The sequence below is a fragment of the Lampris incognitus genome, chromosome 9, assembly GCF_029633865.1.
Source record: "Lampris incognitus isolate fLamInc1 chromosome 9, fLamInc1.hap2, whole genome shotgun sequence".
NCBI classification, from domain to species: domain Eukaryota; kingdom Metazoa; phylum Chordata; class Actinopteri; order Lampriformes; family Lampridae; genus Lampris; species Lampris incognitus.
In genome coordinates, this window is record NC_079219.1 from 18,091,314 (window position 1) to 18,111,353 (window position 20,040).

General features: G+C 40.4%; 1 protein-coding gene across 1 annotated transcript in view; it reads right to left on the reverse strand.

Moving 5' to 3' along the window:
* Positions 1-234: 234 nt before the first annotated feature.
* Positions 235-20,040, reverse strand: part of taf2 (TAF2 RNA polymerase II, TATA box binding protein (TBP)-associated factor) — a 39,968-nt gene continuing 20,162 nt past the window's right edge. The window contains exons 14-27 of the mRNA XM_056286080.1: positions 19,879-19,988; positions 19,508-19,573; positions 16,628-16,754; positions 14,570-14,695; positions 10,386-10,526; positions 9,959-10,069; positions 9,078-9,271; positions 7,910-8,049; positions 7,459-7,528; positions 6,981-7,090; positions 2,983-3,212; positions 1,837-1,998; positions 1,381-1,483; positions 235-1,250 (exon numbers count right to left, since the gene is read on the reverse strand). Coding sequence (XP_056142055.1) covers positions 952-1,250; positions 1,381-1,483; positions 1,837-1,998; positions 2,983-3,212; positions 6,981-7,090; positions 7,459-7,528; positions 7,910-8,049; positions 9,078-9,271; positions 9,959-10,069; positions 10,386-10,526; positions 14,570-14,695; positions 16,628-16,754; positions 19,508-19,573; positions 19,879-19,988 — 1,989 coding nt within the window. The 3' untranslated portion in view covers positions 235-951. The remainder of the gene's footprint in view (positions 1,251-1,380; positions 1,484-1,836; positions 1,999-2,982; positions 3,213-6,980; positions 7,091-7,458; positions 7,529-7,909; positions 8,050-9,077; positions 9,272-9,958; positions 10,070-10,385; positions 10,527-14,569; positions 14,696-16,627; positions 16,755-19,507; positions 19,574-19,878; positions 19,989-20,040) is intronic.

Here is a 20,040-nt window from a genome sequence, read left to right on the forward strand (position 1 = left end):
CTTGCCTCAGACAACCTGGAAGGGTTGTAAAGAGCACAGGAACCCCTTCTTAAGGATGTTTGTGTGGGCTTGTGTGTCTGTGGGTGGTGCTGGGACATGGGGACGCCTCTGAATGGTTTCCCTTAATGACATTGCAGGCCCAGTCTATTTCTTTCTTACTCTGTCATGCACTACTATTTCTGCAATACGATTGCTGAAATTACAATGTAGAAATAATGAGTTCAAAACAATATTAGAAAAGATTAAAGCATTATTAAAATTTCATTGAGCTGCAGGATTTTTTTTTTTTTACTAAAAACAGTTGTCAAAAATGAGCATCTCCCAGTTTGATAATTGGCCTTAACATTAGCTATTGTGTTTGCTACTGCGGGTAATAGTATTTCTACAGTTGGACAAGTTGAAATGAAAATTAACGTTCAAACAAAACATATCTCCAAGCTTGTTTTGCAGGCAGCAGTGATCCATACTACTAGACACAACATATTTTACACTGCTACAGTTAGCAAAATTTTTGCATATGTAATCAACAGTGTCTTTCTTTAAAATACAGGGTAATGTGTGGACAGGATTTGGTCATTACAAAAAAGCCACTGATAGCAGCTGTGACAATAAGTCACATTAAGTTGGTGCAAATGCTCATTAGTGGGTACAGTCAATGAATCTAAATAAGTCATAAGTCACTCATGTCTGCCCCACCAGCTTTCTGTAGTAGTACCAGCCAACATTTGTAGATTCTTTTGAAAGTTATTTTTAAAAATAATGAGAGGGAGGGGTATCTTCTTTTTTTTAAACATAAAATAACTGTACTGTATCAGCAAATAAATTCAGCTAACAGGGAAGAGTTGCAAGAATCTGTCCAAAAGACAATGTCCAAAGAGGGGAGGCTGTGAATTCTGGTGCAATCCCATAAAATGACTACACAGCACTTCAAAACCTGATTTTTCAAGATTTCTAGTCTGACAGAGACGGTGAGCGCAGTGACCTGCCACTGGCCGGGCTGTTGCTGTAGGCGTGTGAGTTATCCCTTTCTCTGTCCTTCTCTTTGTCCTTGTTCTCATGCTTGTGCTTGTGTTTGTGCTTATGCTTGTGTTTCTTCTTCTTCTTCTTGTGTTCGTGGTGGTGATGGTGGTGGTGGTGACTGTGTTCTGCTCCATGCTTGGAGGAGGTGGAGGTGGTCTCCTTCGGGAAGGAGGGCACAGGAGTGGCTGGCATGGAGAGCATTGACTGTTCCACCAATGGCGGCTCTTTACCTTTGATGAGAGAAAGAGAGGATGGATGAGTGTGAGTGTGTGTGTGTGTGTGTGTGTGTGTGTGTGTGTGTGTGTGTGTGTGTGTGTGTGTGTGTGTGTGTGTGTGTGAATTGGTTGGGGCCCAACAAACCTGGTGTAGAGGGTCTCTCCAGCAGGTTGAGGTGATGGTGTATAAAGGCCTGGCTATCGTGAACAGTCTCCATATCAATATCTTCCTCTTCCATTGTGTTGAACTGTAAGTTCACAGAAACCACATATCAATACAAAAGCTAAATATCTATATAAAAAATGTTTTATATTTTTTAATGAGACACATAGGTTACTTTTTGCCAGAGTAGAAATACTATGTGGATGTGAAGGGTCTTCAACATTTTTTCCCCCACAAATCGATTAGTTGAGTTTGTGTTCGTGTTTGTGTGTCCAGCAGTTAAGTCTAATAAGTGTCAATCGGTGAAAAAAATGTAAGGACTGTCATTCAACACGCTTCAGTGTTTTTGAAAAAAGAGCAAGGATGAGTAGATAAGAGCAGTAAAAAAAAAGAAACAATAAAACTGAAAATTAAAGTTGCATCAGACGAGTCTCTCACCCTGATCTTGTAGCGTCTACCACCGTCATCTTCTTGTTGCTGCAGCACCTGTCCTGGCTCTGGAGGAGAACCGAGAGGGGTTTCAGCCTTCCTCTTCAGGCCCAGAGGGGGCTGGCCAACCCCACACACCCCTAATGAAACAGGGTCTGGCTCCTCATCCACCTGGCATGGGGAGTGGAGAAAGATGAAACTGGGAGTGAGTATAAAATAAAAGATTAGTATGGTTTCTTTATGCCATTTGCTTTTATATTAACAGGGTTCCCACTCTTTTTCTTGGACGGATGTACGTGACGGTTGTTGCTCATGGAAGGACATATTACTCAGTGATAACTATCAATGAAACCCTCAAGTCTCTAAATGGACAGTACATTTTGACTGGTCACTGAACACGCCACCCACAAGTCACCCACTGGTATACAGTCCCAGTGGCTAAAATATGTGATCTCAGCTAAAGATTATGCTTAAAAAAAAAAAACTATGTAAAATTCATTTTTACAGTCCAACTTAACAATTTTCCATGACCTTAAAAATGTCACAAGGACATCTGATAATTTTCCAGGTGTTTTCCATGACTGGAAAACTAGTCTATCACTGTCCAGATTTTCTTGGACATGTGGGGACCTTGATTAAACAACTGTTTTTGTCTAAGGTCACTTTGCAGCCCTCCTGCTCAACAGTCGACTTGCTTAATTCAAGGAGTGATAAATGGCCCAGGTGGAACCTATCAATTAAGGAATGGGCAGAGGATTTAGGGACTAAGTTCCTTTATTTCTCGATTAAGCAATTAAAGTTAACTTTATCCAACAAATTGTTTACAATTCTTAAAGCAATTAACATCAGCATTCTGTTAGCTTTTGTCATCACAGCTAGTGCAGTAAGTACGCTCAACAGATGTTAAATCATGGCCCAGGAATAGGAGAAGAAGTGAACTGAGCCAACTCGATAGGGCCAGTAACTTTCATTCAAGCGAGGGGGTTTTCTCCAAATTCAAATCATTTGAAACACTTGAAGTAATTTGTGATATCTATCCTATGACAAATGAATGTTGAATGAGTTCACAAACTGAATTATGATGTACTCCTTAAACCAGGTCAGTCCACTTTTGGCTTACAGCCAAACTTAACAGTCGAGTACCCCCAAACTTACAGTCGAATATCCCATGCCAACACCGTGGATGCCTATGCTGGCAGGGGTGTCTATGACAGTGCTAACTCCTGGCTCAGGTTTGATGGTGGGATTGAGCACAGCCTTCTTCTCTTTCAGGTTGAGCACCAGGCCCAGTTCTGGTAGAGGGAGGCAGGAGGGCCGTGTCAGGCCAAACAGGTTGTAGTAAAGGTTCACAGCATCACAGCGCAGACGCCAGTCATGTGAGGTACCTGAGGAAAAGGAAAAGGGAGGATGAAGAGATGAAGTATAGTGTACTGAAGGCTTAGTGTGTCACTGTAACTGGCAAATCATGGGAGGTATCTAGTAAGAGACAGTGTGAGACTTTTAGAGCTTCATTGCATCTCATCCTCCCTTTTTCAACAGAGGTACTTAAAAAAAGGGTAGGAAACAGAGAGGGAGGGTGGAAGACAATGCAGCAATAATGTCAGAACAAACAAAAAGATATAACAGACGGAAGGTGGCGGTGAGAGATGCATGGTGGAGAGGTGGGCGAGGGAAAAGGAACAGAAAGGATGGATGGAGAGCATGAGAAGAGAGAAGGATGAGATCCTGATTAGTTTAGGCTTCAGTGGTTCACGGGGACATTTAATGTTCCTCAACCGTATTTTTATTTCACCTTTCGTACAAAGAAATTATGAGTACCACTAATGCTGTAAAAATACAAACTTATCAACTCTCAGTGACACGTGATCCCTAAAAGCATCATTCTAAATCATCAGAGTATCGGTACTTTATTCTGCTGATGCTGGCAACCCCAAGGTCAGGCGGATAACATGGGGGGCGGTTTGTGGGTTTGGAAGGTACGTGACATAAATTATTCTAACAGCATCGGAGACCATTCTAACTTTGAATTCTCACAGCGTACAACTCTGACCAACAGAGCACCAGCCTGTGTGTGTTTAACACATGGGGGGTTTGGGTTATAGAGACGAATAAAAACAACCAACACATTATGTACCACCGTATTGAGGTTACCGCACTCCGGTCACTGTATATTTAATTTGGCAGACGTAGCAGCACGAACAGGCTAACTACCAAATAGCCACCCAAACTCATCTATCCACAAACAAAACCTACAGTTCTATTGGTGTAATGATTAATTATTTTTTTTGAGCTCATTCCTAAAGCATTTTGTGTCCACGTGTGAAAAATAATATGCAGCAGAAACAACAGAACAATGGTCTATACTGGTATGAAATTGTGCACAACCCTCATATTTGGATTCAGAGGTTGCTGTGTATTTGGATTGGCACACTTAGCTGGCAGAGTCGGGCCAGCAAATCGACAGGCGTATAGGACTGACTGCTAAAGAATGACTCACTGAAACCTGAGGACACAATAGGTGAAGGCAGAGCCATGTATATGAGTTATAGCACTGAATATGCTGTAACTGCAGTTCTTAAACCTTTTTACTTAGGGCTAGATATAACAATCAGAGGGTTGGGATGGGGATGATGGCCTCAGAGGAAAGACAAGGCTGAAAGCTGCAAACTGTAAACTGTTGAAAGTGTGCCAAGTAGAAACCAACACTATATCCCTGGTGCCATGCCACAACATCTGAACAACACAGCATGGAGAGACCAACCCAAGTAATATGTCCCAGACGGGATATAAAAGGAATCACCCACAGAGATTTGACTGATCCTCTTGTGGGTTGCAGAGAGTGTTCATGCAACACTTTGACTGTAGTCTGTCCAGAAGGCCAGCGGGTAGGTGGCAAACTACCTTCCCCCCAATCCATCCCCCTTGATGCAAGAAAAATTGCAGAACTCTTTCATATTATTATAATAATATATACTGACTGACAGAAGGGAGTTTTAGAAAAAAAAATTCAGGGGTAGTGTAGGCTCAGTAGGATTCAATCCCCAAAGCCTGAAAACGTAAATGCCACGCTCTACCCATTTGAACCACAAAGCACTACAAGCCCTATGTTATTGGGGTCTGGAAGAAAGGATCCATTGTGATTACATTCAACCCCCCCCACCCCCCAGGAGTTATTGAAAACCTTCAGACAGAGCCAGTAGGTTGTGAAACAGCAGATTTCTTCAGCAGACTGTCCAGTAAACTGGGGAGGTGGAAAAATTACTCTTTTGGTATGACATATTAAGGACCTTTTCACATGCCATGCATGGTATTTTGAGGCACTATTTACTTAGATAAAGCTGAATGGATCAAATGATGAAAAGACAATTTAGTTTCTCATCAGTGCACTTGGGAACATCAATCCCTTAGCAAAGATGCAATGAACAATAACTAAAAGCATACACTACTAAATCAAAGCAGGAAATTCCCTGCAAGGATTTTAGTTTGAATAGCTTTAACTGTACTTTCACAAAATAAGCAAAATGTTTGGGAATATAAGACATTAGTGAGGGTACGCTGTGAGCAAAAAAAAAATCATGCATCATGCTTCTTTAGTATGAACAATAGCATTCTGACTATTATTTACAAAGCAGTGTTTAATAAATTAGGCAACTGCTTTAGCACTGAGACTGCATGAAGACCACAGTTCTCCTGAGAGGAAAACCAAACATGAATAAATTCAACTCCTCTCGAGTGGAATATCCTGGATTTTGGTTGGTCACCCAATGACAAGCGCATCAGTATATTTGAAGTAGCCAGGATCCAAAAGTAAATCCATTCCATTTGGTTCCCTGGCTGAGAATTACACGGAGTAGCTGCCCTGAGCCTACTGCCCTGAGAATTTTATGCATTTTGATTCCAATTTTGAGTTAAACAGTGTTCCCAAAATGACGGACGTGCATTACAAGAGTTGAGCAATTCTCTTACGTCAAAGTGATAAATGACAGCTGCTCCATATGATTTAAATTTAATCATATTACTGTGTGTATGTGTGAGAGTCTGTGTGTGCACATTTGTAAACGTGTGCACCACATGCATGTGTTGAGGTCTATTTTGTGTGGGGCCCCCCCCCTTTTTCTCCCCAATTGTATCCGGCCAATCACCCCACTCTTCCGAGCCGTCCCAGTCACTGCTCCATCCCCTCTGCTGATCCGAGGAGGGCTGCAGACTACCACATACCTCTTCCGATACATGTGGAGTCGCCAGCCACTTCTTTTCACCTGACAGTGAGGAGTTTCACCAGGGGGCCGTAGCGCGTGGGAGGATCACGCTATTCCCTCCAGTTCCCCCTCTCTCTGAACAAGCACCCCGACTGACCAGATTAGGCGCTAGTGCAGCGACCAGGACACATACCCACATCCGGCTTCCCACTCACAGACACGGCCAATTGTGTCTGTAGGGACACCTGACCAAGCTGGAAGCAACACGGGGATTCGAACCGGCGATTCCCGTGTTGGTAGGCAACAGAATAGACCGCTATGCTACCCGCATGCCCATGTTGTGTGTTTTTATGCCCCTATCTGTGCCTGTGTGCTCTGTGTTTAAGGATATAAGCATGCTACTTTGTTTATGCATGTGTACAATGTGCGTGTATGCACGTGCACATCTGGTATGCAAAAGTGAATATACGAGCCTTAGCTCTCTATATGCCATGTGTTCATGTATCTCCCATGTGTTCTACAGATGGATTAAAGCAGTGTAAAGCTTGCGATATTTATTCAGCCTGCAGCAACCTAATTATTCTCCTCCGAGCAGCCAGTAATGAGCCCAAGCGAGTCACCATGACCACTTCCATAATAACATGATGGATTTTTTTCCTTCCTTTCTCCTCTCTTGTATCCTAATGCTTTACCCTTAGGATTGTTTTTTTTTTTGGCTCTCGCATCAACATTTTCCTCAAGTCTTGACAGTCAGTAGGAATTGTTCATTTTGACACTGAAAAAGCATTACAAAAAAAAAAAAGAAAGAAACCCTTTTGATCAGTTAAATAATGGATCTACTCAGTCAATTTCAAATCTGATGCACAGCACATGAATCCACTGGCAATAACTCAAAACCAAAAGGAATCCCCTATTCATATGTGTGTGCAGTTTTTGTGTGTCTGTATGACTTACCTGAGTTCATGAGCTTCCACAGCTGGTCCACTAGAGCTTCATTACAGAGAGCGGAGTCTGTTGCTTTGGTAAATGGTGGATTCTTAGCTAGCATGCCCAAGATCTTGTGTCTGATTAGAAGGAGGGAGAGAGAGAGAGAGCGAACGCAAATGTTTTGAAAACTTGTTCTGAGCACAGCTTACAAACATTACAACAGTTGACAGTTGCTATAAAATAATTGGTTTTATCATAAAGTCCTTGATCATCACTAAGCTTGTTTGCATGTCATTGTGTAATTTTACATTTTCTTAACATTTCTTAGTATGATGGCATGTAATGGAAAATAATAGTGTGATGTTGTAGACAAAGATGGAGTAGGTTGTGACTTTTTGCCAGATGAAAAGAAAGCCAAGAGCAAATCTGTTCAAGGTGTGTGTGTGTGTGTGTGTGTGTGTGTGTGTGTGTGTGTGTGTGTGTGTGTGTGTGTGCTCCAGCAGACCTGACATAGTGAACTGAATCATTTTGGACCATGTTAAGAAGCCACTGCAGCTCTTCTGAACTCCTCTCAACTGGTGAAAAAAAAAAAAAAACAACACAATCAATACACACAAGCATACTTCCAACCCACAACAGCAAAAATATGAATATATTATTCATTACAAAAAAATGTTAAGGTTGTTGCTTAGAATAAATACAATGTTTGGCTTAGAATAAATACACTGTTTGAAAAAACATATTTTCACCATTGTTTCCACTTCGCTTGGCTTGTATGATTAGTTTCTTGAAAATATGATCATTTGACGAGGCACTACATATTTCACATCTGACAATGCTGACTGAGATAAACAATGCCATGGCCTGCACTAGACACATGATGAGCACATACAAAGTCTATGAGTGGACACATGCATGTCAACATGAATGGGCATATGTTCGAGGGAGACGTGTACCTCTAGTGTAGTCAACCAAAGCTTCTACAGCAGCAACGCGAACATCAACAAAGTGTCCATACTCTGCATAGGACTTAAAAAGGGATGGTTCACTGGGGATATGACCGTTTTTCTGAAGCTGACGAATGGCCTTCAGACAACTGGAGAGAGAGAGGAGGGAAAAAGAAGAGAGTGGGAGAGGAAAAAAGGAGAGGAACATCATATATCACTCCAACTGTATTTGCACAGATTTTAAAGAGCCAACCACCACATCAGAGATTGCCTTCACTATGGTCAAGCATTCTACTCTTTGAGATCGTTACCTGTACTATTTCTCTCTGCTATAGCATTCAGATATAAACACATGGAACTTTAGGCTCCAAGTGTATGTGCATGCTATGTGTCCACGTATGTGTATCCACCTGTGAGTGCACTGGATTAATGCCAATAAATGTTGGTGTCTTAGATCCACGACTTATCTTTGTGCCACCAAAGGGCTGGGGTGGGGAGGGGGGGTGGGGCTCGGTAGCCTCCCACAGGTACTGCAGTTGTGCAGACACCCCACGACTGAGAGAACAGCCAGAGCCCAAGGCACTACAACCCCAGAGGAACTCCAAGCCCACAGGGGGGCCAGGAGCCCGCAGAGCAACAGCCCTGCACACCACAGAGGAGCATAAGCCAGTCCCCAAAGGCACAAGATCGGTCCACACCCCCGTGGCACACCCCCACCACTAACTCCCAGGCCCAGGCATGAGACACACCCGCAGGCGTGGGACCCGAGCTGCAGATGGCAAACACACTCCAAGTGTTTACTGCAAACGCCGATTTTCACTTCTGCTGCTGGCAACAATGGTTGGAGAGATTAAATCCTGTTCCCTTTTTCAACTTGAGGCCACAAGGAAAGGTTCAGTGAGACTCAATGTAAAACCAACCTGTTCAGTTTTATTTGACATCTGAGAAATAATCGGCTGTAATAGCCGTCACAGTAATAGCCACCGCAGTATTAACACAGGAAAGGTTAATTTTGACAGAGACAATATATTTTGGTGGAATGTATGCTCACAATCAAGAACTGGAGGTGCAATGGTGCAGTTCATCCGTTGCACTGTAATACAATAATGACAGTCAAAAGTGGATAAAATTCAACCACGTTCTTGTATATAGTTATCCGTCAAACATGCACACACACCTGACAGTGATAGTGTTTCTGAAGCTAGGCAGCAGCTTCTCCATGTTAAGGAATCTTGTGATCTCTTCTAGGATGAGGCGAACATCAGCGTTTAAATTATCCACTGTACGGACTTCGTTGTTGATGCTTATAGCCGGGGTCAGAGAGTTGGTCAACGCCTCAATCAAGTCTGCACGGTAATAGTTATCTGAAAACTGGTAACAGAGAAAGACAGACAGACGAAATAAGATTGAATTAATAATCATGAGACACATACCCTTATGTGTGTGTGTGTGTGTGAGTGTTCTTAAACTATAGACAAAATTATTAAAGCCCATTGTGTCAACAGTGCCATTGTGTGAACACCGCTCCCACCTCTGAATTAAAACACACAGTTGAGAATTTCAGTTTGGCGATTGATGATTTTGGTTTTCTGTATCTGCTTGTTAGCTACAACTCCACCTGCCTTATTTTTCACATTTGGCTGCTAAGACGCAGATGTAAAATGCAGTGCGCAACATCATTTTACCCTGGAAAATCTCACCCAACCAAAACCATTAAAATGAGCAATTACAAACATTTTCATGATTTGGACGTTTGTGGATTTGCTATCGTCTTAAGAATACCAATAATAGAAAGTATTAAAAAGAAAATTTGTTTGCATGTAAATCTTCAGGACCTCAGCTTTAATATATCTGAAAAGCGGCCAAAATCAGAATATCAATAAGCCCTACATCATTTGCTAATTTCACTAACAGCTATAAAAAGGAATGTGTACATACCATAAATGCATACTTTGTTAGAACAGTTTAGCTTGATAAGATTCAGGCTTTGTTAGTGGTTTGTCTTTATATAAGAGAAATAATGAGATTGAGAGAGAGAGAGCGAGAAAGAGAGACTACCTTATTTTTTCTGTTGTCATTGTACTTGATTAGGTCCAGGATGAAGTTGAGGACGTCTTTTGGACACAGGTTCTGGACATCCCTTAGCAAAGCCATGGCAACTGGCATCGTCTTACATTGAACATGAAGGAACACAGCAGTAAATGGTAGACAGTTCTGACTATATCCTCTTGAGGTAGTGAAAGAGGGGATTATAGTTTCTCTCAGAAATTATATTGGCTGTTGTAAAGGGTCTGTTGAGTGTGTCAGACAAAGATGAACACAGACAGTTCTACAGTGGTTTTTCTCTTAGCTGATGCCTATAGAGTGGCTTTGAAGGTTTAAGGAGCTGATAGTATTAGCGATGTTAATCAGTCGGGTGTTTTTGATTAACGTATGTGTGTTTGACTAACGTGTGTGTGTGTGTGTGTTTTTTTTTCTCATCTACCTTCTGTAAGAAGTAGCTCTGGAAGTTGATGAAGTTGTTAGTTTTGATAATGTTGGGGCAGCTCTTACAGCAGAACATTCTTGTAAACAGGGACTTCATGGCTGGCGGACCCTGCCATGTGCTTACCATAGCATTGGCGATCTACAATAGAATTTCAACATGCACAGTGAATACATATGAGCATTTGTACATCCACGTTAAATACAGAACATTGGTTTATTCAGTGCGAGTTTTGCATATAGGGGGCAATATCTAACATCATCATAATAAAACAACATAGAAGGCCAAATTGGATATCTAGTTTGTGCAATATGGATGAAATGGATATCTAGTCTGTGCAATACAGATGAAATGTAAAATGTACATAAGAGTTGCTTGAACAGCACTTAGCCAGGTTCTAAGTACAGCCACATGAGCGACATTAAAGGATAATTCTCTTTTTTTACAACCTGGGTCTTATTTTCATAGTTATTTCCCATTGTGCATATAAGTTATGATAACTTTTTAACTCAATGACCCCATTGTGGAGATCTCGGACAAGGGAACACCTCTTGATATGGTTTTACAACTGCGTCTTACGGGACCATGGAATACAATCCTCAAGCATGTTTCAACTAGCCCGATTTAACCCAATTATCTAAACCACATATTTGGAAGTGTAAGTGAAATGAAAGTTAAAAGTTAATAACAGAAATGTCCAATATTATCAACAGTGGTTAGTTTAATTGATGAGCTACTTCCTGGTTCATCTGCAGGAAGTAATCATCTTTAAACTATCCAGCCAGCGCAATTGACAAGTCACAGTTAATGGGAAATCATGTACACAGTCTAACTGAGGCATTAGTATTTTTTTGTTGTTGAAAGGTTTAAGGATTGTATTCCATGGCCCCATGCGACACCACTGCAAAGCTGTGTCGAGGTGTTGGTCTCATGTCCAAGACTAGTAAGACAATATTATAACTGATATACACAATGGCAAAAACTATGAAAATAAGGCCCAGGCTGTAAAAAAAAAACCAAACCAAAATTATCCTTTTAGTATGGTGCTCAACTAACCACACATGAATGTAATTTATTCAACAAAGTCCTTTCTGTGCATTCGAACTGGTGAGTCTCTGAGCTGAACTAAAGGTATATGGTAAATAGATGTATGAGCAACATATGGTGTTTCTACAAGAAGAAAGACCTGTGGCTCCAGTGGTCTTTGGACTCCAACAGGATATTGGGGCGGGATTCATGTGGTAATATGGAGCTATGGGTCGGTAACACAGGATGTTGTCATTGGTAAGATAAACAGCGGGGGCAAAGTTACTGGTCTATGTGTATGCACACTCAAGTTTATTTTCTGAGTGTTTTTTATGTGTACACAGAAAAGTGTGTTTTTGAGAAATCTATTTTTATTTGCACCTTTGCCAGGCTGCATGTGTATTTTATGTTTCATGTTTTCATCCTACAGGTCCATCCATTCAACACAATCCACCATAAAACACTAGAAAAAAATCAATTTCAAAGAGTTATAATGCAGCCAAATCAATCAGAGGTTTGAAATTGATTTTTTGCCATGGTAGAACTGTGCGTGTGTGTGTGTGTTTGAAAGTCAAAGTCTGTGCTTTTGTGTGCACTGCAGTGTCTGCTTGAGTCCATGTACAAGTGAGCGGTATATAAAAATGGCCATTACCACCAAGTCTATTAAGGCTTCTGCGGCCAAACATACATCAGCTATTTAATGAAAGCCCTGAAACGCTGCCATCTCAACCTCTGTTCAGTTTATCATGTTGTGAAAATATTGATTCAGGTGGACTTCAAATGGAGGAAATCCAGTGGGGTTGAGGTTACAATGCACCAAATCCACAGAATAGGCTTTCTGAAGTTAAAGAACAGGATTAAAAAGTGGAATTAGGTTGTCAAGTGTGGGATTGAAAACACTGGGTGGTCATTCTGGTTGGTCGATGCATGTTAATGAGTTTGACTGTGCTCTTCTCACATTATTGTTTAAACCAAATACTTTAGATAAAGAAATATTATTTTGAAAGTCATTTTTTTGGTAAACAGAACCAGAAGAGCAGTGGAAATCAAAAATGGCACGGAATATTAATTTGCTTGAAGTTGTGTGATTGGAAACCTTCAATTCTTAGAGGAAATAAAGACTTTTAACCCTGAGTGACATTACCCTCAGGGCTCTTTCTAACTCAAAGAAGCTTGTAGTGTAAACCCTCTCTTAACTTCGGTGTCTTTCTTTTCTAATTTTTTCATTACTCACTAACTTCTCTTTATCCAGACTTCCCAACCTTTCCTTCATTTCAACCTAGATCCTTGCCTTAATTCCACTTCCTTTGGTTTATTTAATCAATTAATCCATCCACATTTCTTTTCATGGCCTTCCCTCTGCTCTTCCTTCATCCCATAAACAAACCTACTGTTCTTCAACTACCCTCATTTTTTCCCCCACTTATGGTTTTGCTGGCTTTCCACAAATTACTTTGAAGAAATTTGAAACCTTTTTAAAGTGGCCATATCATGCTCATTCCAGTGCTATATTTTCATTCTGGAGCTCCACTAGAGTAGTTTTGCATGATTCACAGTTCAAAAACATCCTTACTGATCTCCTACTGGCCCTTGATGTAGCCCCTCAGTTCATCCCCTTGTCTGAAACAAGCCATTTTAGCTTTTTTTAGCTGTCTCTTTAACACCCCCCTCCCTAAAAGCCCACTGCTTTCTTCTGATTGACCAACTTCCAGAAGCCTGCCAAGGGGAAGCAGTCAGTGCTTTTAGCACCGCCTCATCTTCAAGGAGGAAACAGCGTTCGATACAACACCAGTGTAGGAGGCTCCATGAGCAATCTATAAACCTACTAACACAATTTGTTATTGTTGATTGGAAATGGCAGCTTCTCAAATCTATCTGTACATGTTTGAGCCCGAATATAAATCGGAATATGAGAGTGGAGACAGCATGAACACCCACAGAAATAAAGATTACAGCAGGACGTCTCTGGTAAATATGATGCTCATTACCTGCTTATTGTGTGACATAACGGTGGATTTAGTCTTTCAATCACAAGCCATATATAAAAAATGCTTCAATATATGCCCCTGTTAATCGGTGTACATGTGGGAAATGCGCTAAAATACTGACTGAACTGGAAAACATCTGCTGTCAGGAAATAACAAAGGTTACATAGCTAGTAAAAACGTATTCTGCTGTCGCCAAACGATTGTATAGTATCTCCCAGTCAGTGACCCATCCGTTCAACCAAACTTTGTTTGAGGGTAGGCCAAACCAGCATGTGGGCATGATGAAAATGTGTTACATAGTGACGTAGATAACTAACGGAAGAAAACGCTGGACTACAAACGAGGCGTTTCAGGCAGTGTTTTCTGTCGCAGAAAATAACTCCCTTTGGCATGGACTTTGGGCTTTGTAACTGCAGACGTTTCACATTCACCTCCCAGCTATATAACACACTAAAGGAAACGGAAACCCCAAAAAGCATGATATGATCTCTTTAATGTCAGCTTGAATGGCTGAGACTCAAGACCTAAAAACCAAAAGTTTAGAGTACTTTGTTGTCTGGGCCCCTGTCTTTGGAACTCTCTGAGTTTTCCCTAAGGAAATTCCCTCTGGGACATAACTGTGATTTAGGGGCATCAGTCAAGTTTGACTTGACATTTGACTTGACTGGAGTGAAGAACTTATGCTGTGAGACTCTTTGTAACCTTTTAAATCATCTCTTAAAACCTCACCTTTGAAACCTTCTCTTAAGAATCCTCATTACTACTGAACATATATAAAGATGATCCTCATTACTGTTTCATCCTAATGTTTGTTATTGGGAAACACATTATGTAAAAATGAGTGACTTTTGTTGTTCTTTTTTCAATTATTGAATGCTCTTTTAAACAGTATTTAAGACCATTGCAGTCCTTCTAGTCAGATCAATCGACATGGGCATTTCAAGTGTTTTAAAGGACCTGCAGCCCCCATGCTTTTTGTGCCTTCCATTAACTCTACTCTTCCCAGCTCCTTAAGTAAAGGAGCTGCTCATGGTTCTATGCACTGCAAACACTCTGTCTTTGTGTCACCAACACAGTCACACACAAACTCACAATAACACATGCACACTTGCATAGTGGTGTGTACATACAAAAGCAGACACAGAAAGACACAAAGATACTCCTTCCTACCTTGGCCAGACAGAAACAGGCCTGCATGCGGACTTTGTAGAAACACTGCTCTTGTTCAAGAATGTCAGTAAGTGCCAGTCTGGAGGCAGGAGTTGGGAACTTCTCCAGTGCCGAGATAGCCTCCTCCTAGGGAAAGAGACAAGGGACAAATTCCTTAAATGTGAAAATATGCTTCAGCTACCAAGCAGCAATGCCAAATTGTTAGAATCATTTACATGTAATTATTTGGTAGATGCTTTTATCCAAAGCGACTTACAGGAGAGTACGCAGTTAGTAGATAAATTCGAATGTTGCTAACCAGCATCACAGAGCACAACACGGCAATATCACAGCCATGCAACACTGCATGAGAGGTTAAGTGCATTTAGTAAAAGTGTGCCTTATACCTCGTCGAGTAAGCATCAAACAACAAAACATATCACTCTCATTATAATCAATAATATTTTCCTAACCTGCTGTGAGTGACAAAATTCAAGGCAAGCGCCTCTGAACACCCTATATATTTTTAAATGTTTATCTCACCATACTGCTATGGAAAAAAGGCAGTGATCTCATGCGGAACAGGTAGGCCAACCTGACTGGTTTGTGGTTTGCACACATTTTGACATTACACACTGGCCTAGATGGTTCTAGTGTGGACAGCCTACTTATACCGCGACTCAACATTTTGATGCATGCATGAAGTAAGGGCAAATTGATAAATCAAGTGAATAGAAAAAACAAAGCACAAAGTAGATTAATATTGCCACAAACAGTAAAATGGGCAAATGTTAAGCATTTAATCTCGTTAAATGCTTTTAAATCCAAAATGAAAGAATTAGAGGCAGATTCCTTGGGATGTCAAGCTTTTTAATTTACCTGTATATGCAACTGACTCCTAGAAATGTCTCTTTAAATGCGAGTTCCCTATGTTTTTTTATTTTTATTTTTTGTCTCCTTTGTGTTTTCTGTCTGTAACTAACTAATGTTTTATTTATGCTGCTGGCTGTTTTGGCCAGGTTTGCCTTGAAAAAGAGATTCTTAATCTCAATGGGGGGAAAAAAATAATGTGCCATGCGAGCATAAAATGAAATGTAAAGCACTTTGAGTGGCTGTTGCAGCTAGAAAAGTGCTATATAAAATGCAGCTTGATTGACTGATTGATAAAAGCATCAAGTGCAAGTAAAAAAGGGCTGAAAAGATATCAATAATAATGGTGTATAAGTAAGTAAAGGTGCAATAGTAACCAGCAGTGCCAATTCAGTTACTAGCCATGTTTCCATAACGTATTTTTAGGTGCATTTTGAAATATCGCATTAGAAAAGGTTTATGGAAATGGCAAAATTCAAAAAAAAAAAATCCTCAATTTTGCAAGGAAGTTTTTACGCTCGCTTGGGTTTTTTTTTCCCTTTTTCGAAAAAGAGTTAATGCACTAAATGGGATATGGAAACACCTTTGCTGAATAAGTTCTGACTTGGTAAACATTAAACTCACATAACTGATCGGCTGTTTCTGTTGTCGGCGTCTTCCCAGATATCCCCATAACGCGCATTTCTTTGGCATTGTCTCTGAACAGCATGAAACATGGCCAATAATAGCTGACATGAAAGAAAAATTATAACTTTCCCAACTGAAACAAATTCCTGAAGCCCTCTCTCTATTTTCTCTTGTAGATGGCCAAGGCAACTGGTTTTATTTCGGATTCGCAACCTCTACTTCTTCTACTCTGTTTATTACAGCCATGCGTAACGTAGCCTATACCGCCAATTTCTGACAAAACTACGCTTTTCGTAGCCTAGTTTATTCGCTCCAACCAGTTGACAGAAACGCGCCTAATTTGCATCTTTTTCTTATTTGCAACATTTCAAAAGTTTGCTTAACATTCACTTGCCAACTAATGGAAACACGGCTACTGCCAAGTGGCACCAGAGATCATTTAACGATTTTGGTAGGCCTTGAAGAGAAGAATGTCAGTCAGTAGCTGGCTTAGAACAAACCAATATTTAAAAAAACAAAAAAAACAAACAAAGCCCGTTATCAATGCAGAAAAAATAAAACTTGTGCTGTGATGAAGCTCACCTGTGCCACCACGTCCCTCTCAAAGCGTAGCTGGTACTGCCACATGAAGTCAGCTTGCTCAAATTCTACCTTCCTCAGTATGGACATGTCTGGGTCAATGCGTATCCACAGAAGAGGGGAGTCGGCACTGCAGATGAGAAGAGCAAAAAAAACATGGTGGAAATATTTTTCCCAGTTTTTTCATTTTCTTCCCAATCCAAAACACCCTTAACCCCCTACCTTACACCCCATCCTACAAGCCTCTTCCACAGGAAATAAAAAACTATAGTATTATAAATAAAGATAGAAATTACAGTAAATAAAATTAAGTAAATAGAACATAATAGAACACTACAATTCAGTATAAAAATAGAGCTGTATATAAGTATCAGTATAAATTATACTCATGAAGACGGGGGGAAAAAATAAAATAAATACAATGAATAAAAGCAGTCATTATTTGCACCAAGACTGTTGCAGTACTGCTGAGAGTCTCGAACATATAGTCTGGGACCTGCAGTTAGGGTACGTACACCCGAGAGCATGCATAGAACCCCATTAACCATGCATAAGCCCCTTTAAACAGGGGTTGGGTGGCAAACAGGCAGCAAGGCACCCACATGTCACAGACAGGACCACAACACACCTCTGTTATGAAATTTCGCTGGCAGGCAGTTGATCGAAATAACTGATTGATGGTTGCCAATGGGAGAAGAATCCGTCAGTGGAACCCCTCATGGAGAATCTAATTTTTTCCAATTTCAAGAAGGACATTACATCGCGTATCCAGGATTTAAATGATGGTGGTAGAGAGGATTGCCATAGCAAGATAATGCTTCTGTGTGCAATTAGGGAGGTAAAGGCAATAATGTTAGTTTGAATATTAGTTGTGATGTTAAATTTGAGTCCGTGTTATTTTGGAGACTGCATTGAAAAAAGATTCCCAAAACCTAAATAATTTGGAGCACAACCAGAACATACATGTTAGATAACATGGAGAAAGTGAGCATCTATTACATTTATCTTTAAGTGTATCTGGATATATTTTGGAAAGCTTAGCCTTACTATAGTGGAGTCTGTGAAGCACCTTAAACTGGATAAGGCTAAGCCAGGCACAAAAAGAGGATGAGTTACAGTTTTAGGGCTTCTTCCCAGAATTGATAAGAGAAAATTGTTGGGAGAAAGTAGTCTGTAACTCACTCTCCCAGTTTGCTCTAATTTTCTCTAAAATCAATTTGTTTGTAGGTAGTAAACAGTCATAAAGGTAAGAGACATAGCACAGAAAGTTTGATAAGCCAAGTCCGCCTGACGACCTACTATACTACAGAGAGACTTTACTAATTCATCCATCCGTCCATATGAATGAGAAGATGATAGTCAATAGACGTGAAAAAGGATCTGGGTAAAAAGATGGGGATACAGTGAAAAATGTATAAATATCTGGGCAATATTTTCATTTTAATTGTTTGCACTCTCCTTGCCAGAGAAAGACGCAAGTGACTCCATCTTTGTAAGTCAGACTTAATTTTTTTTTTTGTTAGGGCCGTAAAATTCTTTTCATGTAATTAACTAATGGACCGTGTGATAATAATGCGCAAGTACTGATTTGAAGAGCTGGAATTGAATTGATAATGTTGATATTTCTAAGGTCGGTTGATTAATAGGGAAGCATTCACTTTTTTGAATATTCACTTTATACCCTGAAAATGCACCAAAAGAATTTAGAGTTGACAAAATGTAAGGGATACTTGATGATGGATTACGAACATATAACAATAGGTTGTCTGTGTATAGCGAGACTCTGTGCTCTGTTCCCTATCTCTGAATACCTAAAAATCGTGTTTCAGTGCTATCAAGAGCGGCTTGATGGCTACGGCAAATAACAGCAGGGAAAGTGGGCACCCTTGACGTGTTCCGTGAGAGAGGGAGAAAGGTTTAGAGCGATTGGTATTTGTACATACTGATGCATGAGGAGAGGTGTAGAGGAATTGGATCCAAGAGATGAAACTATCCCAGAAACCCAACTGCTGCAGTGCAGAAAAAAATAGGCCCACTGCATTCTGTTGAAGGCCTTCTAGGCATCCAGAGATATAACTACTTCCTAATCAGGAGAAGCCGGAGTATGAATGATGCCGCGAAGCCTCCAAATGTTAGTAAATGAATGCCGCTGTCTAATGAATCCTGTTTGATCTTCTGATATGACTGAGGGTACAATAGATTCTAATCGACAAGCAAATGCCTTTGCAAGGGAAATAAAATTTAGAAAGAGAAAACACATCTACATGGAGGATTTCGGTCTTTGCTAGGTACAGCTAACTTGATAAGAGACATCACTCAAAATTACAATGTTACCAATTTTCACCATTGTTGACAGCAGCAACAGCTAAGACTTAAGGCTGAAATAGCGGGTAATGAAAGGTGAACAAAACTGCATATTAGCTCTTTAAATCAGGATCAAGTTCAACAATCTAAGTATTGGTTTCAAAGGTAATCTACAAGCAGGAAATAACATGCACTCTTGTTCGCACATTTTCCCTGCCTAGTCTTGCCTTTCTGTATGCCTTTGTAACAGCAATAATACAGCAGACGAGTAAAGAACGGGGAAAAAAAATCACAGTACACGGCGTAAAATTATGCAAATCCCCAACAGAGAAAATACACAGGAATGGAGCAACAGTGAATCAGGGTTAGCATGGAGTACACTGCAGCAATGAAAAGAAAAGGCAGAAATAAATCACACTACAGATAAAGAGGTCAGGATCGCCTGTTCTGTCATTTTCATTATTTTAGCATTGTTAAATTTCATACTGTTTTTTACCTCAATACTAGTAAATTCCTGACTTTAAAAAAGAGAGGCTGAGAGAGTGGGGAGAGCACAGGACAAAGAGTGTCATGTCTTACTCCATGGTTGACAAGTCCATATCAACCTCCTCTCCATTCATCAGAGGGATCTTCTTCTTCTTATTACTAGGAAAAGAAACCAATGGGACCATTACTGTTTAGTCAGTATTATTCAACCTAAATGTTACAGCTTAAGTGCTGTATTTCTGCTATCCTACCCAGGAATGAGTGGTGACTGAACAAAGATGGGAGAAATAAAGGGGACCAAGCCGGTCAAACGTAGTGACCCAGAGCCTCTGACTTGAGCCCAAATCCAAAATTTAAACCAGCTGTTCAGCAAGGATATCCAATTTTTTATTATCTTTTTTGACAAATCACTGAGACATGCAGTCAGAGAAACAATGAATGAAGTCCCATCCTGTGGTGCTTACCGCCTGCTCTTGGAATGGCAGGGGATGTCATGTTTGAGGCTGTTCTCTTCTATCTGTAGAGTATGGTTGAAGGAGCCATCTAATTCTTGCACTGTTACCTTGATGGGACCCTGAGAAAAAAACAAAAAATAAAATAAAATCCAATCTCTGCACTCTCGGTTT